The 23,993-nt window shown below is 56.5% G+C and overlaps 1 protein-coding gene across 5 annotated transcripts; it reads left to right on the forward strand.

The window, feature by feature from the left end:
• Nucleotides 1-53: 53 nt before the first annotated feature.
• TOP3A (DNA topoisomerase III alpha) lies at nucleotides 54-23,578 on the forward strand. Of its 5 annotated transcripts, none has more exons than XM_032498982.1 (19): nucleotides 55-353; nucleotides 5,563-5,622; nucleotides 6,484-6,557; nucleotides 7,334-7,409; nucleotides 8,107-8,215; nucleotides 9,454-9,597; nucleotides 9,701-9,871; nucleotides 10,099-10,199; nucleotides 11,651-11,725; nucleotides 12,850-12,932; nucleotides 13,725-13,932; nucleotides 15,011-15,196; nucleotides 15,386-15,479; nucleotides 17,756-17,869; nucleotides 17,958-18,123; nucleotides 18,666-18,809; nucleotides 19,454-19,576; nucleotides 20,615-21,294; nucleotides 22,170-23,578. In XM_032498982.1, exons 1-19 carry the CDS (start codon nucleotides 174-176, stop codon nucleotides 22,346-22,348), a joined length of 2,967 nt encoding a protein of 988 aa, XP_032354873.1. In that variant the 5' UTR covers nucleotides 55-173; the 3' UTR covers nucleotides 22,349-23,578. The 5 variants fall into 5 exon arrangements, with proteins under 5 accessions (XP_032354876.1, XP_032354873.1, XP_032354871.1 ...); XM_032498980.1 differs by having other exon boundaries at nucleotides 56-353; nucleotides 15,350-15,479; XM_032498981.1 differs by having other exon boundaries at nucleotides 57-353; nucleotides 15,350-15,479; nucleotides 20,615-21,282.
• Nucleotides 23,579-23,993: the final 415 nt, after the last annotated feature.

A 23,993-nucleotide genomic window follows, 5' to 3' on the forward strand; every position in this document is an offset into this window, starting at 1 on the left:
AAGTGCTGTGCGAGTGGCGCGGAGCGCGGGGAGCCCTGGGAGTTGTAGTTCGCGGCGCTGAGCGGCTGGCGCCGCGGAAGCGGGCTGGGAAGGCGGCCGGAAGCGGGCTGCGCGCGGGGCGGCGGGAGACTCCGGGGCCGGGGGTGCCGCCTCAGCATGTGCGGGGCCCGGGGATGATCCTCCCGGTCGCCCGCCGCGCGCTCCGCTGGCTGCCGCGGCCCGGGGCCCGGACCCTGACCCGCGCCGCCATGGAGGTGGCCTTCCGGGGCGTGCGGAAAATCCTCTGTGTGGCCGAGAAGAACGACGCGGCCAAGGGCATCGCCGACCTGCTGTCCGGCGGCCGCATGCGGCGGGTGAGGCGGCCCCTTGGCGTCGGGGAGCGTAGCGGACGTTTCGCTCGCGTGCTTGGAAGCCTTGGGTGCGCCGGGCACGGCGGGGCCGCCGAGCTCGTCCGGGCCCCGGAGCCCCGGGGCGGCGCCTTTCTAGGTCCGGGGTGAGCCGGGGCGTCTGCACCGTTACGTTCTGAAGCTCTGCCGGGTTGGGGCCGCGCGCCAGACTCCTCCAGCCTGTCCTCGCGCCTGCGGGATCCTTCCCACGAAGCGCGCCGTCCCCGCCGCCGCACGCCCGACCCTGCGGCCGGGGCACAGACGCGGCGACGCCGGGAACGCCGGGCTGAGAGGCCGCGTCGGCACAAACGAACCCCGTGAGACGGGCGGGCTCGGGGCTCGGGGTACGGGGTGTTCTGGACACGGAGGCGCGAAGGAGCGGCTCGGGGAGAAAGGGTTTGTGAAGGAGGGTCACGGAGGGCCCTCCGAGTCCCTGCCGCCGCTCCTGGGACTCTAAGCGCCCAGGGAGAAGGATCCTCTGCTTCGCTCGCTGCTGTGTTCCTCGGGCCTGATACGTGTCTGGGATACACGAGAGTCCGGCGGTATTTGTTGGGTGGATGTTTGGGCTCAGTCTCGAAGTTTTACCAGGCAGTGGAAGTGGCACGTATAAAGAACATGTGCCTTGAAACAGTTCGGCATGTTCAAACCTGAGAAGTGGGAGTGCGGGATGGTGGGGGGAGGAGCCAGTGGCAGTAAACACTTTTTGAGCGGATTAGGGATTAGTGTGTTTTGTGTGTTTACCGCCTTGCAGCACACAGATCAGCACTTAGTACCTTCCCGGGGTTGTGTGTCGGTCACTTCTATCTCATACCGGGTTTGATCACAATGAAAGGAGACCCCGGAGCCGTTACGCAGTCACTCTCCATTCCCCGGTCCTCCCAGCAGCTGTCCCCAAAGATCTGTCTATTCTGGGTATTTCATATGAAAAGATTCGTATAACACGTGGCTTTTTTGTGTCAGGCTTATTTCACTTAGCATTTTTGAAACCCATTCATGCTGTGGTGTGTATCATTACTTCATTCTTTTTCAGGGCCGAATAATATCCTGTCGGATAGAGAGCACATGTGTTTATCCGTTCTTCACTTGGGTTGGCCCCGCCTTTTGGCTGTTGTGAGTAGAGCTGCCGTAAACCTTCATGTACACGCTTTTCTTTGGATAAGTGTTTTCACTTCTTTTGAATAAGTTCCTTGGAGGGAAGTTGCTGGGCCACAAGTAACTCTATGTTTAACCTTCTGAGGAACTGCCAAACTGCTTTCCAAAAGTGGCCGAAACATCTTGCATTCTAACCAGTTCCTTTTTCTCCACATTCTGTCAACACTTGTTCTTTTTTTTTTTTAATCATCTCCATCCTAGTGGGTTTGAAGTATCTTGTGGTTTTGTCTCTGAGCACCTTTTCATGTGCATTCTGGCCACTATGTCTCCATCTTCTTTGCAGTAATGTCCATGTTTTCTGGCCATTTTTGAATTGGATTGTTGGTCTGCTGAGCTGTAAGCGTGCTTTGTGTATTTGGGATACGAGGTCCTTGTTAGATACGTGATTTGCAGGTATTCTGTTTCATACTGTGGGTTGTCTTTTTGCTTTCTTGGTAGTGTTCTTTGATGCACAAGAAGTTTTAATTTTCATGAAGTACAGTTTATCTATTTTTCCTTCTTTTGTTGGTTAGACTTTTACTGTCGTGTCTAAGAAACCATGGCCAGACTGAAGATCAGGAAGATTTGCCCCTTCTTCTAAGAGTTTTAGCTCTTATATTTTAGTCATTGATCCATTTTGAGTTAGTTTTTCTCGGTAGTGTAGAGTCCAACTTCATTCTTTTACACGTGGATGTCCAGTTTTTCCCAGCACCGTTTTTTGAAAAGGCCGTCCGTTTCCCATAGGATGGCCTCGGCATCCTTGTCAAAAATCAGTTGACTATAGACGTTTCTTTCTGGACTGCCAGTTCTGTCCCGTTCTTCTGTATATCTGTCCTCACGCCAGTGCCACGCTGTTTGCTTTACTGTGGCTTGGTAGTAAGTTTGGAAACTGGGTGGTGTGAGTCCTCCAACTTTGTTCATCTCTTTGAAGACTTTTTTGACTACTTGGGGCCCTTGCAGTTCCGTATGAATTTACCATCGCAATACTAAGTCTTCCAGTCTGAACACAGCCTGTCTTTCCGCTGATTTAGGTCTCTCAGCAATGAGCTGTAGTTTTCATTGTGCTTTTGGATGCTGTTGTAAACGGAGCTGTTTTCTTAGTTGCCTTTTCAGATTGTTCACTGCTGTCGGTTTCTGTCTTTCTGTGTTATTTTCTTCATTGCTGTTGGATTTTGCATGTTGACCTCGTATCCTGCAACTTTGCTGGCTTTATTGGCGTGAAGTTTCACTGTGGCTTCTTGAGGATTTCTACCTGTAAAATCATGCTGACTGCAAGGGGAGAGAGTTCTGATTCTCTCTTTCCGATCTGAATGTCTTTTATTTCTTTTTCTTGCCCAGTTGCTCTGGCTAGAACTAGTAATCCCAGATAACGATGGTGGAAACGGGCATTCTTGTTTTGTTCCTGAACTTGGAAGAAGAGCTTCCATCTTTGACCATTGAGTGTGATGTTCGCTGTGGGTTTTTTGTAAATGCCACACTTCACTTTGTCGTGAAGGGTGCTGAATTTTTACCAAATGCTTTTTCTGCATCAGTTGAGAAGAACAGTGTAGGTTTTAAGCATGGGGCAGAGGGGTGGGGATGGTCATATTTGTGCTTTATGAAGTCTCCCTGGCAGTGGGGCACTTGGAGAATGGAAGGCTTGAGCCAGGGTGACAGTGTTGGGCTTCTGCACCTGGGGGTTAGAGGCCTGAAGTCTAGGGACCTGGGGGCACTTTGCAGGGGAGCAGAGGGAACGGAGAGGCAGAGGTGGTGGAAGCAGTCAGTGTGGAAGGTGGAGGTTCACTGTGCTCTCACACATTCTGGTCCTTCCTCCTGGGATGACATTTTGCCTCATCTCTCCTGATGAACTCTCTTATCTTTTAAAAGAAAACGGGGGAGCAACTTAAATGTAACCTATTTTGTGACATCTTTCCTCAGTGTCCTCTGCGACCGCTTCCTTCTCTCGGTGATGACGGTCATGGTCGTCACGGGTCCCGGGATCTAGTTGCCTGTCCCCCTCCCGCGGCCTGTCACTCCCCGAGACAGTGACAGGGCCTGTTCGTTTGTTTATCTGTCCCTCACAGAGTTTGCTTTGAATGACAAAATCCCTACCTTCAAGAAACTGGAATTCTGATAGAGGAGCCAAGACATCCACACACACAACTCGGAATCAGAGGATGGCCCTGAGCTTTGTAATAGCAAAAACCTGAAATAACAAGAACTAGTGACGGCCGTGGATCCTAAAATAAACTGTGCTTTCTTCGGTAGATAGTCTGTTATGGAGAAGACTTTCAAACACATATACGAACATATACAAATATACGTACATTTGAGAGAAATTTACCAAAACACTAACAAGAGGTGGAATTTTTCTTTTTTCTTTAACAGTAGTACTTAAACAGTGGTAATTATTGCAGAAAATTCAGAGGACGCAGATACGCATCAAGTGTACCGTCCCCACTGCCCTCAGTAGCCCCTGTTAATAACTTACAGATCTCGAGGACTTTTCTATGTGTGCACCGTTTTTTCATGGTTTTATTTTTATGTTTAGAAGAAGGAATCCTAAGACAGAGTCTTGTGGTAGACTGAGTGGCAGCAGTGCGATCTGTCCCCACAGTGCTGAGTGAAGGCGGACCCGCTCTGGTTTTGGTATTTGTTTTAATAGTGGGGATGGATGGCCCTGTAGGAGGAAAACAGATGCTACATTCTTGGTCAGTCTGCTGGGTCTTTTTCTTTCTCTAGGCTCCAAGTCTCCCGTAATTAGGGAGCCACCCTTGCCGTGAGCACCTCACCCAAGAGGTGGAATCGCACATGGTTGAGTACCCACTTCAGTTGGGAGCTACAGAGAGGCAGGTTTGAGGTGCCAGGAAAGACATCTTACTTCCTCAAGACTCTCCTCTGGCAGGGGAGGCTGCCTGGGAGAGCCTGGACCCGGGCCGCACACGTGCTGTTGGACAGGCTGTCCCCTGGAGAGTATTAGAGCGGGTTCCAGACTCTTCCCGGGAGAGCCACTTGGGGTGAGCGGGGAGAGGCTGAGTTAGCAGCAGCTCGGCCTTGTCACAGCCAGAGGGTTTTGGCCCTGCTATGTTCCAGAGGCCGTGTGAGAGTCTGGGAAGGCTTCAGTGCTCTCTTAAAAAGAGGTGGAAGCCATTGGCTGGACAGTTGCTCTTCTCTAGTATGAAAGGGGCTTGACCAGCAACTGGAGTTTGTAGAGGGGAGTTTCTTTCCTTGGCAACACTAGAGCGGTGCCCTCGTAGGGATCAGATCCTGAAATAAATTCCTTTTAAGTTTGCTGTTACCCCTCAAAGAGAGCCCCGTTCAGTGGTCCACACTGAAAACTCGTGTCTGTGAGGCCGGGGGAGAGTCTTCTCCACGTGACATGTCTTGGTCCTGGAAGGTTTCCCCAGGTCCTGCCTGGCCCACGTCTTGTCTCCTGTGCAGAGTGGGTGTGAAACTCACATGCTTAGCTACTTTTAATACCTTTGTAGAAGGTGGGGTCTCCCCTGAGAGGGCCTGGTTCTCCCGCAAATGCAGGTAAGGAAGTGCTTTGTAGCCTGGCTCCCAGGCCCGACTGGGGCTTGTAGCGTTACTGGATTTCAGAGCCAGAGGGACCTTACAGGCAACTTTACTCAAGAATCAATTGAGGTTCAGAAAGGTGAACGCCCTGCCTCTGGTCAGCTTGTTGGTGCAGCTGGTGTGTGGCCAGAAAGTAGAGATGTGGGGAGAAAGGAGAAGGTCTCGAGAGGATGTCCCAGTCCCCCATCTGCCGTGTGACCTCGGACGAGTCTGTTCTCATCTGTAGAAAGCTGTTATGTAGTTTTAGCTGAACGCAAGGTCACCTTCCAGCATAAAAACTCTGTGGGCTCTACCAAGTGCGTGCTGCTAAGTGTGTTCTAAGGGACCTCTTAATAAGCGGTCTTGGTAATTTTGCCCAGTTTTTATCCGTGGGAAATGCTGTTGCATTTTCAGCATCCCCACTTGTCTGGGTTTTGCTGGATCTCTATGCTGAGGAATCTTTTGTTTCTTTATGTAATTGATATCTTTTCTTTATTTTTGTCTTGTGTAGAGGGAAGGACTTTCTAGATTCAACAAGATCTATGAGTTTGATTATCACCTGTATGGCCAGGTAGGTGCTGCAGCGTTCCTGTCGTGTGGCTCACGTGTGCTTTCAGACCCTTGTGCCATTTTGCTGTTTTTAGTTATGGCTAAAAAGAGCAGCTGTTTACTACAAACCCTCCCTAAACTGCTTGTATTTTGGAGTTTTTTGGTCAAGAAGAGTTAGTCAGCCTGGCCACTGCCGAGTAGGTTGCTGTCTTTTAAGAGGACCTTTTGTTAGGACCTCCAGATCCTTGGTGGCAGGTGATCATTTCATGATTTATAAGGAAGTCTCTTTTTTGCAGAATATGGTCCCAAACTCAGCTCTTCAGTGCAAGAAAGCAGCTAACGACAGTAGTTTGAGGATATTCTAAGTGCTTCAGAGGCTTCTTGGTACCAGAATGAGAATGGGGATTGAGCCACTGTGCCTTTTGGCTTTAAGAGATGTGTTTGGTTTTTTTCCCAATCAACTGTTTCTGGTTTTAATAGGCTTTATTGTTTTAGAGCAATGTTAGGTTCAGAACAAAATTGAGAGGAAGGTACAGACATCTCCCCCACCTCCGCCCCTGCACGAGCACAGCCACGTCGTCAGCAGCCCCCCAGGGCTGCTCGTTGCAGCTGGCCAAACTGCGCCCACACACGTCACCCAGAGTCCACAGCTGGCGTCGGGTTCCCTCCCGCAGTGTGCATTCTGTGGGTCTGGGTGAACGTAAATGACACGGACCCGTTGTCTTCATGTCACGTGGACTGTTTCCACTGCCCTGACAGTCGTACACTCTGCCTGTTTATCCTTCCTCCCCTCCACCCTTCAATAGAAGTTACTCCCTTTTATTTGAATGATTTGGCAAAATCTAATTGCTGAAAGACTAACTTGAGTTTTGTTGTCATTCAGAACGTTACCATGGTAATGACTTCCGTTTCTGGACATCTGCTGGCCCACGATTTCCAGATGCAGTTTCGTAAATGGTCAGTAGGGTCCCTGGGGAAGAGCTTTCTGATTATTATGGTGAGCTGTAAAGTATCACAGGAGTTTCGAGGCATGTTGGTGCCACTGTGTGGCTTATAATAGTAAGGTGACTGAGTCCATTTGGCTGCTGTGACAAAACATCACACACCAGGTGGCTTTTAAACCGCAGAAGTTTGTTTCTCTGAGCTTTAGAGACTAGAAGTAGGAGACAGGGTGCCAGCGTGGTCTGGGGAGGCCTGCTGACCTCTCAGCGTGTCCTCATCTGGGGGAGGGTCCGGGGAGCCAGCTGGGTCCCTTGTAGGAGGCTCCACCCTCACCAGCTAATCCCCTCCCACAGGCCCTGCCTCCAGCACCATCACACTGGTGTTAAGATTCCAGCGTGTGAATTTGGGGGCACACAAGTCATAGAGACCATAGCAGTGACCTAGATTTGACTGATACATTGTGCATTTTTACCATGTGTTTATAATAAACAGCCACTTTTTTCAGGTGTGTTCCCCAAAATAGGCAGGCCTTTCTCATACTGCCATCAGACTGTTTGCCCCGCTGCAGATGTGCGGGAAGAGTCCCAGGATTTCCAGTTCGCAGCCCCTGTCGGTCATCCTGGGAAGCGCATTGTGCCAGGGTCCCCGCCTTGTCTGTAATCCTCTGCGTTTTCACGGGGGTGGGGGCTTTCTGTTCGGGACGTAACCATGAGGGCAGTTTCTTTCCCTTAAAACAGGACTTTCTGTCACGTGCTTAGGTAGGAGATTTTGCGTTTTTGTTTCTTTTCCAGGCAGAGCTGCAATCCTCTTGTCCTCTTTGAAGCAGGAATTGAGAAGTACTGCCCGGAGAACTTTGTAGACATCAAGGTAGGATGGTTTGGAAGACGTAGGCACTGGAGTTAAACCACCACCGAATAATTAAACCAAGTGATTTCTGTATTTTGAATGCATGAGAATTTAGAGATAAGGGTTTCCACCAGACTAAGTACTATGGTTTAAAACATTAGTCCCACCCGTGTTGTAAATGAAGCCATTTAAGCTTAGTGGCTGAGAGACTTCTCAGGGCGGGTGGCTGTTTGAACCCTTGGCGTGAGTGTGTTAGCTCCCTGGTTCCGGCTCCCCCAGCCCCGGTGGGAGGGAAGAGTGCGGGTGGGCGTCCGACAGGGGATTGTGAACCCTGCAGCTCTCTGGGCACCAACCCTTACTTCACGGCTAATTAGGAGCCCTTGGGATGAAATGCAGTTAGGGTTTTTTTGTTTTCTTTTAAGCCAGGACTTGATGAGAACCCCCAGAGCTATAAGTGTGTGTTAGAGCTGTGTTTCAGGTCCATCAGGCTGGGCTAGTTGTGTTAAACCCCCAGGCTTCCGGAAGCTAATTGGTGGGGCTGTGGTTCCAGGCTAGGGGCGGGACTAGTGACTTCGCACCCTTACCATGGTGGGGACAGTTTTCTTGGCCTCTTCTTCACCGAGTTGGCTTCCTCCAAGAGCCTCGAGTGCTGGGTCAGAACCCGCGCAGGGCTGTCCCGGGACCACGCTCACTGCTCTTTCCCCACCGGCTACTGCAGAAAACTCTGGAGCGGGAGACCCGGCAGTGCCAGGCCCTGGTGATCTGGACTGACTGTGACCGAGAAGGAGAAAACATCGGCTTTGAGATTATCCACGTGTGCAGGGCCGGTGAGTATCTGTGCCAGATTACCCACGTGTGCGGGGCCGGTGAGTGGCGGCTCCTGAGTGTCTGTGCCAGATTATCCATGTGTGTGGGGCCGATGAGTGATGGCCCCTGAGTGTCTGTGCCCTGGACACGGGATGGGAGGGGCTCTCCCATCTTCTCTGTGCGTGGCTGTGCCTGAGCCCCTCCCCATGTCCCCTCCGCACCAGGTCCCTCTGCCAGGCCTACCAGTTGCGTGGCAGTGGCTGGACCCTGTGCCCAGGGCTGGTCCAAGTAGATTGCCAGCTCCCTGAGAGCAAAGACTTCATGTTCTGTTTTTTAAAGTGATATGTTGAATATTAACAAAGAGTGTACCCACCACATGTAAAGTGTGAAGAATAGTTTTAAGACATTCTGTTTGGTTTTTTTCTTTTTCTCCTGTATGCTTTGTACAGTGCCTGAACAGTAATGAACGATTGTTGCAGTGAGTGTGATGATGCTGGGTAACTTAGAGGAAGCTGTGCAGGCCACTCTTGGGCTGCAGCAGGGGGTTCCCTCCTCACTAAGCACTTTTGTCTGAAGCTAGAACAACTCCGGGGCTAGATACGCTAACTTTCAGGGACAGTGCGTATATCCCATATTTCCGCAACAGGACATGAAATTTCTCCCCCAGGACTTCTCTTTTCTTTTCTTTTCTTTCTTCCTTCCTCCCTTCCTCCCTTCTTGTTAAATTGATGTATAGTTGATGTACAGGGTTGTGTTAGTCTCTGGCGTACAGCATGGGGATTCAGTCACACACACACACATTCTTGCTCATCGTGGGTTATTACAGGATACTGACTATAGCTCCCTGTGCTGCACAGTGGGACCTTGTTGTTACCCATTTTGTATGTAGTAGTGAGTGTCTGCAAGTCTCAAACTCCTAACGTACCCCTTCCCCCTCTCCCTTAGAGCCTGTAAGTTAACGACACTGCCCTTCTGGGCATTGTAAGGGAAGCGAGGTTGGTGTCTCGAAAGCTCACCAGGAGAGCTGAGCTTTCTGCTCAGCCCCTCTGCTGCTCCCAACAACACTCAGCCGGTCACAGTGAGGTTTCCCTCTCACAGTGTGTCGCTACCTTGACAGAAGCAGGAAAACAGGACTCCTCGCGGCTTCTTGACCTGGTTCGCTCTCTGTTCAAGGTGCTTCAAGACGGGCCCCTGTGTGAGGAGAGGGCGGTGAGCCTCGTGCCTTGACTCGGCCCCGCTGCCTCTTTCTGTCCCACAGTGAAGCCCGGCCTGCCGGTGCTGCGAGCACGTTTCTCCGAGATCACCACCCGCGCCGTCCAGGTGGCCTGTGAGAACCTGACGGAGCCTGACCAGAAAGTCAGCGACGCCGTGGACGTGAGGCAGGAGCTGGACCTGCGGATCGGTGAGGGGCAGCAGGCCGGGTGGGCGTGGGCTTGGCGGAGCAGCTGACTTTGACCTTGCCATTTGTCCTCTCTTCCCTCCCTCCCTCCCTTCCTTCTTCCCAGGGGCCGCCTTCACCAGGTTCCAGACCTTGCGGCTGCAGAAGATTTTCCCCGCGGTGTTGGCGGAACAACTGGTCAGTTATGGCAGCTGCCAGTTCCCCACCCTGGGCTTCGTGGTGGAGAGGTTCAAAGCCATCCAGGCGTTCGTGCCGGAAACCTTCCACAAGATTAGAGGTAAGGCCGGTCGTGGTGCAGAACCCGAGGACCTGGGGTGACGGGGCTCAAGGGGTGTCCTGGGCACTCGTTCGAAGTGCGGTCTGAGCCTCACTGCCCTCCCCCCATCACCGTTTTCAGAATCCCCTTCAGGTGTCCACAGTGGCCTCCCCAGTTTCACGGTTCTTGGCTCTGACCGTGACAGACCTTTTCCTCTGAGCCATGGCCTTCCTGTGTGTCCCATACAGTGACTCACGACCATGAGGACGGGACGGTGGAGTTCAGCTGGAAGAGGCACCGTCTCTTTAACCACACGGCGTGTCTTGTCCTCTATCAGCTGTGCATGGAGGTGAGGCCTCCCGTGGCTCCCCGGCCACACCTGCCCTCTGTTGGCAGCTGTGGTCCTGTCCCCTCTCCCGCTGAACGGTAGCCTTCAGTGTGCGTCTCAGGACATCACTTTGGGGCGCCAGTGAGTCTAGAACTGCACAAAAACAGCACTGAAGACAGGCCAGGGAAGACCTGCAGAGCTTGCAGGTAGTGCCAGAAATGCCGAGAAGCCCCTCCCCGAGGCAGTACACTCTTAGCAGTGGGGAGTACGGACCAGCCTGGACCGTGGACTCCCAGAGCTGGAGGGAGCGCGGACGGCCTCTGGCCCAGTCCCTCCCCCGGGTCAGACGACGAAACCCAGACACGGGAAGGGTGCAGCCGAGGGACCGGGTTCACGCGGTGATAACCACTGAAAGGGGAGTGGGGGAAGGGCCAGGGAACGGCTGGGGGCAGGGAGCTGCTCTCGGGGTGACCTCTGAGCGAAGGCCGGAGGGGACCAAGACCCACTCAGGCTGCAGGCTGGTGTCTGAGTCACCCTCGGACTGTCCGCTTTGTGAAGTGGCCACCACTGCACCTAGTGACCTGCTATAACCCCAGGGCTGCACACGGTGGGACCGGGACTAAACTCGGAGACCTCTAGGTGTGCTGAGTCGGCTGTAGCCCCCGCAATTCACGATGGGTTTGGCAGCAGGGAGTAACCACCACGGACACTGCTACACTCCGGACACGCAGTGTGTTTCGTGTTATTCGTCTGGTGCTGACGGTGCCCCTGGGGTGGGGCCTCCGCCGTGACCGCGTGGACCCTGCTCCCCGCGCGTCTGCTCCCCCACTCCTGAGGCCACCAGCCTCTCAGGACCACCTGTCTCTGCTCTGCCCTTTGACCCTGGGGGGTACACATCTGGCATGTCTGGGACTCGGCGTGTTTATCTGTTCAATGAAGAAGATGAGGATGTGGTGCAGGGAAGTGTGGCAGGTGGGCTCCTTCCCGCTCTTTGCTGGGAACACCCGGCCCCCAGTCTGTCTGCAGAGAAAGTTGGGTTCTGATGTATAAACACCCTCATAAGCAAATCTCTTCAGCTGAGTCCCTTGTCCGTTTGTGTTCCTTTGAAGTGAGGTTGGTCTCAATATGAGCGGCGTTCTCCAGCCTGTATCGTGTCATTTCTCCTGTTTCTAACTCTGTATCATCATGAATTTTAAAAAGAACGGTAATACGCATGCGCGTAGATAGGAAACTGAACGCAGGAGGCGCGTCCTCGGCCTCGGAGAAGGGCCCTCGGGCCCTCGGGCTTGGGACCACGCCCTCAAAGTCTTGCTTTGAGCGGGAAGCTGGTGCCGGCCGCTGGCGCAGGGCGTGGTGCCCGGGGTCCTGCACTGGGGGCGGGGAGCTCGTGGGCAGGACCGGGGCAGCCACAAGAAGGCCAGTGAAGGTGCCCCAGCGGGTTAAAGTGACCTCTGCTCTTCTTGGCTTTCTAGGATCCCAGGGCGACCGTGGTGGAGGTCAGGTCCAAGGCAAAGAGCAAGTGGAGGCCTCAAGCTCTGGACACTGTGGTATGTCTGGGGGCTGGGGGGGTGCTGGGCTAGACCCCCAGGAGCTCCACTGCAGACGGTGCCCAGTGGTGGGAGGCCTCGCTCTCACCGGTGCCGCGTGGACGCTCTGAGGGAAAACAAACCCCCAGAGCGCGGCCGGCTTGGCCCGTTAACAAGGTAGCAAATGCAGCATGACTGTTTTACGTGGGGCTTGGGAAACAGAGGAAGAGGTCATCTGTCACCTGGCCCTCCCTCCATAACTGCTGAGGTAACTCTGGTGTCTTCCTCCATTTTATTCCGTGCCATTTTTTACGGCATTATAATTGGAATAGCTAGTTTTTTCCACCTCATTTTTTTTTACTGCTTCTGCATCATCCACATAACCTTCATTTTAAACATCCACTTTATGAGCCTACCCTAGAACAGGGCTTCTCAAATTTTTGGCCCCAGGAAGAGACACCCATTGGGACTCAGGGTGCCCATTTCCAGTCACCACTGTGCAGGAAAATCTGGGTGCAATTACTGTGGGGTGGCTCTGGAGGATGGATGCGCAGAATGTTCAGGGCCATTCTCTCAGGGTATGTGTGGGGGGGGCGTGGTGAGGGGTGATGGGGGACAGTTACAGGTTGGTTGCACACAGTGGGCTGTTTTATCCCTCACTGGTTAACATGCTTTGACATCTAGCCAGCAGCATTGTCGGGGTGTCACCAAGGGGAAGGGACAGCTGGTTGTCCCCAAGGGTAAGGGGGTTCGTCACCCAGGGGAACATCCCAGGGTTCGGATGGCGTTCCCAAAGTGCGGCTCTCAGGTTACTGGTATTACAGTCACCATATTAGACACTTGTGGAAAGTGCGTATTTCTGGCCCGTCTCCCAGCCCTCCTCTGTCAGCATCCCCAGTGCTTGGGGCCCAGGGACCTGCTTGCTTCCTGGTGAATCTTGCTTTTGCACGTCACAGTCTGAGGACCCAGGGCCCGGGTCTGGCTCTGCCTAGCAGGCCAGGAACTCTCTCTTAGGCACAGCCTTTGAGACACGTGTGAGGACAGCTGGGGGACGGGGCCAGACGGCTCTGAGGAGGAGGAATTGGCGTGTCATGCCCTCTGACTCACGCCCTGTGACCTCACACACCTGTCCACACATTTAACAGGAGCTTGAGAAGCTGGCTTCTCGGAAGTTGAGGATAAATGCTAAGGAAACCATGAGGATTGCTGAAAGGCTCTACACTCAGGGGTAAGTATTAGTGTATGTTTGGGCGTGGAGTTCGATGCATCGGTATCTGGGTGAGATATTTTAGAAACAGAGCCCGTGGGAACACAGACTGTCTAGAAATGACTTGAGCCCAGAGTAGGAGAATTCTGGCACTGGTTTTTCTCTTCTGATGCGGAATCACTTACCTCCTCCCGTGAGAGCCCGCGGGGTACGTTCATGTCCCGCTCTCGACCTCTCAGCAGATGGGGTGCTGCCAGGGTGGGCCACTCCTTCAGGAGTTGTTTGCCTGCTGTGAACCATCCAGCTAGGGTCAGGAGCACCCAGCGCCGTCCGGGGACAGCATGGTCCACACTGCCCAGTGTGGCCACTGTTGAGCACATGGTTTGGGTTGTCTGAACCGGGAGGTGCCGCGGGTGTCAACGTGTAGTGGGTTTCGAAGTCGCAGATGAGAGAGGATGTAAGTGGTCCCAGGAGTGTTTAAGTGGCTAATAGAACGTTGAAAATTACACTCAGGGCCCACGTTGCAGTTCTTGGGCAGTGTCATGGAGCACACGCTGCTGCGGCGGTCAGGGCCGCAGGCGTGTCCTGGGGTGGTTCTGTCACTGAAGTGGGGAGCCCGGGAGGGCCCCAGGAGCGCCAGGGCAGCCCCGCACCCACTGGGAGTCACACCTTGGGTCTCTCCCTGGCAAGGTGAAGTCCTTACCTCCAGGCTGGCTCAGACCGGCTGCAGCTGGTGTCACCGGTGTTTTCAAGCTAATTCTGACATTTACAGGCAGATTTCGCGATTTCTCGTTCTGTTTGGCTTTGTTTTAGGTACATCAGCTATCCCCGAACTGAAACAAACATTTTCCCCAAAGACTTAAACTTGACGGTGCTGGTGGAGCAGCAGACCCCGGATCCGCGCTGGGGGGCCTTTGCCCGGAACATTCTAGAGCAGGGTGGCCCCACCCCACGCAATGGGAACAAGTCTGACCAAGCTCACCCTCCCATCCACCCCACCAAGTACACCGACGGCTTGCAGGTTGGTTTCCGCAGTGGGCTCTGTTCCGTGCAGCCCTCACTCCTCCGGCCCTGCCGTGAGCTGCTTCCCTGACCCTCTGCACACAGCAGGCAGCCTGTTCCCTGAGCGCCTACAAAGCCCCCGCACCTGGCTCGGTTTCAGTTTCTGTCGGCTTCCCGAAACCTCAGGGCCACCTCTGGGCCCGCTCCGGCCCCATGGGCCTCCCCATGGCCTGCTCCCCAGCCCATCATCCGCGCCCGCCATCTGCTCCTCTGGGCTTCCGCTCTGGGGCCCCGGCTGCAGACTTACCATCTTGTTGCTCCTGATTCCAGAAGTGATACATGTTTATTTCAGGCTGTTTACAAAATAAAAAGATCATAGGGAAGAGAAAAGTGGGCTGTAATCTCACTGCCTCCTACCGAGAACCCCATTTTTCTCTGTGTGTATTTAATTTTCTTACAATTAAATTGTAATCTTAAGCAGCTTTGTAAACTGCTTGTTTCATTTTGTATCACGAGTATAACCGCATATGCTGAAGTGTTTTAGTGATATTTGATGATCACGTAGATACATTGTAAGTTATCTTGCCGAATCTGTTTTTGAAAGATTAAGTCGTTTCCGACTGTTTGCCATGTGGTACACCATAGTCAGCACCTGACTGGGTAGCTGCGGGGTTCCCTCCCTCCCGGCGCAGATGTGCTCAGGAGGCTGCTGGCCGTGAGAGTACGCTCTGTGGGCCCTGTAGCTGGAGCCTCACTCAGTCCGCGATCACGGGGTTGGTGGAAAGTCCCTAGGAGCCCTGTGCTCCCGGAGTTGGTCTGAGGCCGCCGCACCTTCACCCTGTGTGTCTCCAGACAAGGGGTCTGTCAGTAACTCTTACACTTTTGCCTTGCTTTCTGCCTAGACAGGGTTTATACCCTGGGACTCCCTTGCCTGCTTCTACCCGACGAGGGTGGTGAGGCTCACGGACACAGACCCACAGCTCGCAGGGGATCTGCCCGCCCTGGGCGTTGGCAGGCCGGGAGCCGTGTGCGCGATGGCGCGGGGCCCCGGGCTTGGGCAAGGCTGTGTGCTGGGGCTCAGCTCCCTCTCCTCGCAGGGCAACGAGTGGCGGCTGTATGAGCTCATCGTCCGCCACTTCCTGGCCTGCTGCTCCCGGGACGCCCAGGGCCAGGAGACCACCGTGGACATCGACATCGCGCGCGAGCGCTTCGTGGCCCACGGCCTGGTGATTCTGGCCCGGAACTACCTGGACGTGTACCCCTACGACCACTGGAGTGACAAGGTGGGAAGGCACAGGTCCGGGCAGGAGCCTGGGCCTCGGGGGCGGGGGTGGCGGGGAGACAGGTGTGTTGCCGGCCCCGGGGGACGGAGCGGAGCTGGGGTCTGGGCCGAGTGCCGAGCGGGGGTCTGACCGATGCGTCTGCTGCCCCGGTAGACCCTCCCCGTCTACGAGCAAGGCTCTCGCTTTCAGCCCAGCACCGTGGAGCTGGTGGACGGGGAGACCAGCCCACCGCAGCTGCTCACTGAGGCCGACCTCATCGCCCTCATGGAGAAGCACGGCATCGGTCAGTGGCTGCTGGGGGTTGGGGGGCCGCATCTCTCCGTCTTCCCTGCAGCTCTCCTGTGGGGCCGTGCTCTTCTCCCCGCTGGAATGAAGTGAGGCTTAGGGAAGGGAAGAACTCGTGATTAAGGTCAGAGTGCGTGAGTGAGGAGAACCTGGGCCCAGGTAACTAGCAGACGATGCCCTTAACCACGGCTCTGCACCATCCACGCGAGGACATAGCTGTTTCTGTCACTCGGGTCTCAATGGGGGGCCGTCCTGCTCTGGTCCTGTCCAGAGACTCAGTATTTTTGGTCTACACAAGAGTTTGTTGTTTTTATTTTATTTTTAACAAGGTACTAACGTTTAAAGTATCAGGAGGTCTGGCAGTCCTCGCCCTCACCCGGGGGACGGTGGGTGGGCTTGGAGTGGTGGCTATTCTCTGTCCCTCATACTTGGCTTCGCTCACTGGCCCGACACACGCCAGGCCCCATGGAGTCTGAGTCTGCCACCCTTCCAGGGCCGAGGGTGGTCATGTGCTCAGTTTTTGTTAAAGCATCTCCCATAATTGTTCAAGAGTCAGAAAAAAAAAATTTTTTAAAGGGTGGGTAGGTGCAGAATTATTTTTCCCAGTAAGTCCCATGGCCCAGGCTTTACAGATGGGCCCCCTATGGCTGATCTGCTGTCCCCTCAGTTTTCACCAGAGCTCTTGGGACTGTCTCTGGCAGCGAGTCCAGGGGGTCTGGCCCGGGGGGCAGGGCGGGTCAGGAGGCACCCCGTTCCCTCCGCGCACAGCACTGCGCTGCACAGTGAGTTCTGTGTCCTGTGACCCAGGAGGACGTGCCCCCCCCCCCCGGGGCCCGCCACCATCAGTGTGCCTTCCAGACAGCCTGTGGATTTAGGCAGAATTACAGGTAGTTCACTCAGCGTCACTTGTTTATAAAAAATAACAAATTGTGTTCTGGGGACACAAGAGTAATGGGGCCTAGTCGTCCCTTCAAGGGCTCCTCAAGTGGTAGAAGCAAGTCAAACCCTGTGTTAGATGCGGCTGGTGGGGGCGGTTCACTCCTGGTGAACGAAGGCAGAGCCAGTGGAGGCGGGGCCGGGGAATGGCGTGGGGATGGGGCGCACGTGCTGCTGGCAGGGAGCAGGGTCTGGAAGGCGATACCAGGAACAGGATTTGAGCCCAGCTCGGCGGGGCCTGGTGCATTTGGCTGAGGGCCTTGGGTGTGGTCCCGCGGTCAGCAGAAAGTAGGCTGAGATTTCCAAGAAAGCAGCACAGAGCCGCGTTTTAAGAGAATGGTAACAGCTTCGCTGAGACTGAATTTGCATGCCGTGCGGTTCACTGAGGCTCCATGCACAGTTCAGTGTTCAGTAGACTCTCCTCGGTCAACACTGGGACACTTTCACACCCATTAGCGGTCATGGCCCTCGCCCACGCCCCTCCTCTGCAGCCCCCAGCCCTGGGCTCATCTTTTTGGCTCAGTAGATGGCCTGTCTTGGACATTCCTTACAAACAGACGGTTCATGGCCTTCGTGCCTGGACATGCTGCACGTCCCCAGGCGCGTCAAGGCTGTAGCGTCTCAGTGCTTCCTTCCTGTTCCTTCCCAAATCCTCTTCCATCATGTGGGGACCTCGTTTCCTTTACCTGTTCATCCTCTCGTGGGCGTCTGGGTCGTTTCCACCTGTTGGCTGTTGTGAACACATCCGGACAGGTTTTTGGTGGATGGGCCTCAGTTCTGTTGGGCCCATGCGTAGGAGCAGGCTCGCTGGGTCCTTTGGTGACTGACGTTTTGAGGCACCGCAGACTGTCTTCCACGGCAGCCATACCATCTTGGAATCTGCCAGCGCTGTGTGCGGGTTGAGGTTTCTCCACGCCCTCCCCAGGGTTTGTCGTCGTCTTCTGTTTGGTTACACTCATCCACATGGGCGTGAACGGCTGTTTCTCTGTAGTTGTGATTTGCATTTCCTTGACAGCAGAGCTGCATCTTAGACGCTCCCCTTGGTCAGAGCATAAAAAAAGGGGTGGGTAGGGGAGGAAACGGGCACTGTAATGAAGCGGATGAGAGGTGCGGAGCTCTGACCCGTGGGTGGGGCTGGGGTAGGGCGGTTACACAGGGAATTTCAGAGCCGGAATTGGCAGCTTGAGGGAGTAAGCGGGCGCTGAGGAGAGGCAAGGTGGCCCTTGTGGTTTTGTCATGGGCCAGATGTGAGTGGAGGTGCCACCTGGAATGGGGATCCAGGTGGAGACGGGGCCCTGGGGAGCGCGGATCAGCTGAGTAACCCGGAGGGGCCCGCAGGCACGGACGCCACGCACGCGGAGCACATCGAGACCATCAAGGCCCGGATGTACGTCGGGCTCACGGCGGACAAGCGCTTCCTCCCCGGGCACCTGGGCATGGGGCTCGTGGAAGGTGAGAAGGCGGGGGCCTGTGGGGGTGGGGGGTCGCTGAGGCCCCCGGGCGTGTCCGGGCCACACTGGATGCTGCGCTCTGCCCGCAGGTTATGACTCCATGGGCTACGAGATGTCCAAGCCTGACCTGCGGGCCGAGCTGGAGGCTGACCTGAAGCTCATCTGTGAGGGGAAGAAGGACAAGTGTGCCGTCCTGCAGCAGCAGGTCCAGAAGTACAAGCAGGTGTTCATCGAAGCGGTGGCCAAAGCCGAGAAGTGAGTGCCGGGCCTGCTCTCCCGCGAGCCCGTCTGGTCCCCGCACCCCCTCCAGGCCTCCCTTCCCCAGAGCCTGGCAGCGCAGGAGCAGGAACCAGGAAGGCCCGGTCCACTCCTCTGGGGCTGCCGGCCCTAGGGCTGCCGACCTCTCGATTTCAGTTCTGCCTTCCGTTAGGAGGCTGCACAGTCTCGTGCGTCAGTAACCGTGCTGGCGTGCGACCACTGCCCTATGCAATGTTTAGAGATGGCTGGGACAGACAGTGTGTGTTTTCCGTTAGAGAAAACGCATTTCCCAGCTGGTGCCAATTTTGAAAAGAAATGTGTAAGCTGTTGAAACTTGGATCCAGATAGACCAGTGTGTGTGAACCCTGTGCGGTTGTGCATCTGAGGCGGGGTCCCCCCGAGAGCTGCGGGGGCCAATCCAGCTTCCCGCCTGCCCCGTTCTCCGTGTCAGGCCTGCGGCTGAGCAGCCCGTCGGTGCCTCGGGTCACGGGCGTGTGCTGTGCACGTAAGGATGCCGTCTTGTGGTGCCATTTCCTCAGGTTGGATGAGGCCTTGTCCCAGTACTTCGGGGAAGCGGCAGCGGCGGCCCAGCAAGAAGCCCTGTACCCGGCTGTGCCAGAGCCTGTCAGGAAGTGCCCGCAGTGCGGCAAGGACATGGTCCTCAAGACCCGGAGGGGCGGCGGGTCAGTGTCCAGCTGTGCCCCTCTGCCTGCCAGCCTGGCTGGATGCCCTCTGCAGGGCGTGTTGCTGTTTGTAAGGGCAGGGCTGCTTTTCCAGCCCTGGACAAGGTGTTAGCAATGGGACAGTGGCCACGGAGGTGTGAGGCTTGGGAACTCAGAGGAGGGGCTGGGAAGCAGGGCGTGTGTCCCCTGCAGGTAGACATCGCTCACCTGGTGTGTGGAGAGCAGCAGACCCTACTCGTGCCCCGCACAGGCCTTGGGCCCCAAGGCGGGTTACTACCCACTCTGAGCCCCGGTGTCCTCCCCCGGCATCTCCCTCGGGCTGTGAGGCGGGAGGGGACAGAGGTTCCCTGTGGCTCGTGCAGCCTTGGCAGGTATCCAGGCCGCTGCAGACCGGGGCTGGCTCAGAGAGCGGGGGTGCTGGTGGCGCCCTCCGTGGGTCCTGAGGGTGGGAGCGCTCAGCCCCCGGCCCTGCGCTGCCGCGGTGGTTTGTGAGTAAGGGGGCCACTCAGTGTCGGAGACCGTGTCCCGCGCAACCACCAGTGTCTCCTTTCATCACTGAAGACCTTTCTTCGCCAGACGCAAGGCGCCTCCCGACAGTTCCCGGGGGCTGGCGGCTCCAGCCTGACCCCGGCCGTCCTCCCCAGGTTCTACCTCAGCTGCACAGGCTTCCCGGAGTGCCGGTCGGCTGTGTGGTTCCCCGACACCGTGCTGGAGGCCAGCAGGGATGGGAGTACGTGTCCCGTGTGTCAGCCGCAGCCCGTTTACAGGTGAGCCAGTGCAGGACGGAGCACGGCTAGGCATCTCCCACGGCCCTAATTCTTTGGCACCTCGGGGGTCGCCCGGCACCTAACTCTGTTCTCATCCGGTCGCTGCCGTTGTGTGTGTGGAAGCCAGCCCTGGGGGTCCTAGGGGAGCCCACCCTTCCCCTGCCCTCGCCCGCCGGTTGTGCCGAGGCTGGGGACGGCCGTGTCCAGGAAGCCCAGAGCCCTCGTGGACGCCTCAGTACAGAACTGGTGCTGTCGGAAGTCACGGGGGACCCCAAAGGGCTCTTCTCGTGGGCTGTGTTTATCAGGCTTCGCCACGTCCTGGAGGGGAGGCGGGAGCTCAGTGGTAGAGCACATGCTAACGTGTACGAGGTCCCCGGTTCAGGCTCCAGCACCACTGGTAGAAACAAAACAAACACCACAAAGGTTTATGTTCTAAGTGAAAGCAGAGGTATCTTTCAAAACACGCATTAATGTGTTTATAACATGCAGTGTATATTAACGTCAATAAGCATGTTTTTAGGATAAAATGTACCTATTTTCCAAGGCAAAAAGATAAGAATGCATTGTTTTCCGTTTTTGCCAGTTTAATCTCTGGCTCCCTAGGAGAGGCGGGGCTCTCACCTGCGCACCTGTAGTCAGCCTGCTGGGTTTACTGCCTGTGCTGGGGCCTCTGGAGGGTCTAGCGCCCATGCACGGGGCAGCGAGAGCAGAGACGCGCTTCTCAGCCAGTCACCAAGTAGCGTGGCCTTGTGTGGGGCCCGGCGGCCCCCAGAGGCCCTGGGCCACACCGACTTGCGGGCACAGGAAGAGCCTGTCAGAGGCTCTGCTATTTTGGCCATTAATTGGGGTCTTGGCGTTTACCTCCTCCCACTCTGCACCCTTGTGACGACCGAGGGGCTGGGGTTGGTGTGCTTGGGTGGGTTTCCTGCGCAGGGGGCTGGCCTGGGAGGCCTGGGGTGGGCCCAGCCCTCCGAGGGCCAAGGAGACTCTCACACCCCGGTGGATAATGTTTTTTTTATCATTTTCTGGCCTCGCTAGGTTGAAGTTAAAGTTTAAACGTGGCAGCCTTCCCCCGACCATGCCTCTGGAGTTTGTTGGCTGCATCGGCGGCTGTGATGAGACCTTGAGGGAGGTCCTGGACCTCAGGTTTTCACGGGGGCCCCCCAGAGCCTCCCAGCCAGCCCGCCAGCCCCCCGGCTACCTGCAGGCAAGCCAAGCTCTAAACAGAACGGACAGCAACCAGCCCAGCCACCCCCAGCCTCCCGACACCAGGCCAGCCAGGCCCTCAAGGCCTCTGGCCGGGGCCCTGCTGTCGCCCGCTGCTGGTGGTGACAGCAACTCGGTGACCTGCAACTGTGGCCAGGAGGCGCTGCTGCTCACTGTGCGGAAGGAGGGGCCCAACCAGGGCCGGCAGTTCTACAAGTGTGGCAGCGGGGGCTGCAGCTTCTTCCTGTGGGCTGACAGCGGCCGGCCAGATGCAGGCGGGCCTCCTTCCTCGGCGCCCAGGCCCTGGGGCGGCCCAGGGAACCCCCCGGCGACGCTTGGCAACAGTGGTGGCGGCGCGTCCTGCCTGTGCAGCCAGCCGGCCGTCACCCGCACGGTGCAGAAGGATGGGCCCAACAGGGGGCGCCAGTTCCACACGTGCGCCAAGCCCCGGGAGCAGCAGTGCGGCTTCTTCCAGTGGGTGGACGAGAACGTGGCCCCAGGTGAGGCTGCCGGTGCGTTCCGCTGCCCAGGCCTGAGGGGGCGGGCCGGGGGCGCAGGGTCCCTTGCTCCTCCCCCTTGGTCACTGCCCACAAGGTCTTGGGCACTTGCTGTGTGCCCGGCACTGAGCCATCGCCCTGTTCACGCGTCCTCTTCCGTCACGTAAGCGTCGTGACTACGGCTGTGCAGACCAGGAAGGTGCACCCCGACTGATGGGGTGACTTGCCTGGGGTCACACAGCCCAAGCCTTGAACGTGGGCTGCCTGATGCCACGGCCCGTGCAGCCTTTGTGAACCTGTGGGGTCTATACCGTGAGCCTCGTTTCTTACGGTGAAGGCCCTGGCCCTGATGTCGAGAACCTGCCCCAGGTTACAGAGCTTGGGCCAGGGCCCCAGAAGTGGGGAGAGCAGCCACTTGGACACCAGGTCAGCGTAGATGATACACCTGGAGGCACCTGCTCCCCCGGGACACAGCGGATGCCTCACCGCACATCTAAGGGTGACCGAGAGGCCTGGTGGGATCTTTGTGGTGAGACAAGGCTGTTTCCCAGGCTGCATGTGTGACCTTGAACGGATGGCTTTTCAGCCTGTTTCTGCAATAGGATGGGCGCCTCCCTGCCTCTCTTGGAGTCCCTGTTCACTTAGTGTCAGACTGTGGTTCTGGTGCACGTGTCGCCACGGTCGTTTGTCAGCCCCGCAATGCCTGGAGGCATCGGGGTTCCTGCAGGGAAGGCAGAAGCAGTGCCGCCTCTGCACGCCCTCAGGCAGCTGCTGGCGGGGGGCCCCCCTCCCTGGGGCAGTGCGCCGTGAGGCTGTCAGGGCTCAGGGTCTGTCTGGACGGCCGCGGGGGGCCCTGCTACACTCATCCTTGCCCCCCGCTCTCCCCACAGGGACTTTGGGAGGCCCAACCTGGTCAGGAGGTGGAGGAAGAACCCAGGGGCCGGAGGCCAGAAGCAAGAGAGCCCGGGCCGGTTCCTTAGACGCGGGGTCCGTGGCCAAGAAGCCCCGGAAATGCAGCCTTTGTCGCCAGCCTGGGCACACCCGCCCCTTCTGTCCCCAGAACAGATGAGGCCAGGGTGGGGGCCAGAGAGCCACTTCCTCCACCTGCCCCTTCCATCTCCAGAAGTGGTGGCTCCTGAAGTCTGGCCTATATGCTAAGAAGTCGAGATCCAGACCACGGTCTTGAGAAGTGGCCCTCTGCCTGGGGCTCAGGAACAGCCGTGGCCCCTGCCGAGAAGTCATGGAAGCTGCTCCTGTGGTCCCCTGGGGGCTGTGCTGTTAGCGCGTTGGCAAAAGTCAGCGCGCCCAGCAGCTGAGCCTGCAGCCTGGGGCTGGGTGGCCTGCAAGGGGCCTCCCTCCACAGACGTCCCGAGAGGGGACAACGCCAGGCAGTGGCTCTTGTTCTGAAGCTGCGCCCACAGAAGCAGGTTCATTCCTCTTTATCTGGGAGCTGCTGCGGCCAGGACGCCCGCAGCTCGTGTGCCTTAATAAAGGATTCTGCCCCTTGACCCCAGCGGGTGACAGTGTGGCGTCTGGTGAATATTGGCAGGAGCCATGGGTACGGACGTCACCCAGAGCCTGGCGGCCCTCCCGCCGTCTGCTGGCCCACATGGCCTCCCTCAGCCCGGCCCCGCTCCCTGTCCACGTGGTCAGCAGTGAGTCCGGCTCTCCCGGCCCCACCGTGGTCCTGTGGGTCAGAGAGGAGCCGGTGTGAGATTCAGATCTCTCCACATCGTGCAGAGCCTGCCACACGCCTCATGTGCCCTCACAAAACCTCGGGAACAATACGTAGCCATGTTGGCTTCGTTCTGTGGTTTAGACAACACACAGGAATAGGCTGTGAGTTGCGCAGTCATGTTGCTCGTGGGTGAAGCAATGAACTATCCTCAGGCCTTGGGACTCCAGGCTCCTACCCTTCCTGGATACCAGCACTCCACCCTGGCTGGACAGCAGGATGCCTGGACTCGCTCCAGGAGCGTCTGGTCGGTGGGTGTGGGTCACGGCCCTGCGGCCCAGCCTGCTCCATCTCCGTGGTTTCACCTCTTCTGAATGTTCCGTATATATGGAGCCATATGGGACGTGGCCCCGTGTCTGCTGCTTCCTCTGGGCATCATGTCTTCCAGGGTCACCCCTGTGGTCCTGTGTTCAGTGCTCTGTCCTTTCTATGACTGAGTGATGTTCCATGGTGTGGCTGGACCACAATTTGTTCATCTGTTCTTCAGTTGATGGACACTTGGGCTGTTTCCACCTCCCAGCTGTCATGAGCAGTGTTGCTATAAACCTCGTACAAGCGTTTAAACACCTGTCGTGTTCCTTTAGGTCCGTACCTAGGAGCGGAGTTGCTGGGTCACGAGAGTCTGTGTTTACCTTTTGAAGAAGCACTAAACTTCCACGGCAGCTGCACCGTTTTGCATTCTCAGCGGCCCTGTGAGAGGGCTCCTGTTTTTTCACATCCTTGCCCACACTTATCTCCCGTTTATTCCTTTTTTAAAAAAAGTTTTGGCCATCCTGGTGGGTGTGCAGTGCTGTCTCGTGGTTTGGGCTTGTTTTCCGTAACGGCGGTAGATGTCACACATCCTTTGGGTGCTTCTCTGGCCTTTGGATTTCAGTCCCGCCTCTGAGCACAGCCCCTCCCTTCTCAGCATTAACCACGAGGCTTCCATGGGGGAACAGGCTCCTTCCTTTTTGCCCCTGGCTGTGCCCACACACCCTCC

The sequence above is a fragment of the Camelus ferus genome, chromosome 16, assembly GCF_009834535.1.
Source record: "Camelus ferus isolate YT-003-E chromosome 16, BCGSAC_Cfer_1.0, whole genome shotgun sequence".
In the NCBI taxonomy this organism is placed as follows: domain Eukaryota; kingdom Metazoa; phylum Chordata; class Mammalia; order Artiodactyla; family Camelidae; genus Camelus; species Camelus ferus.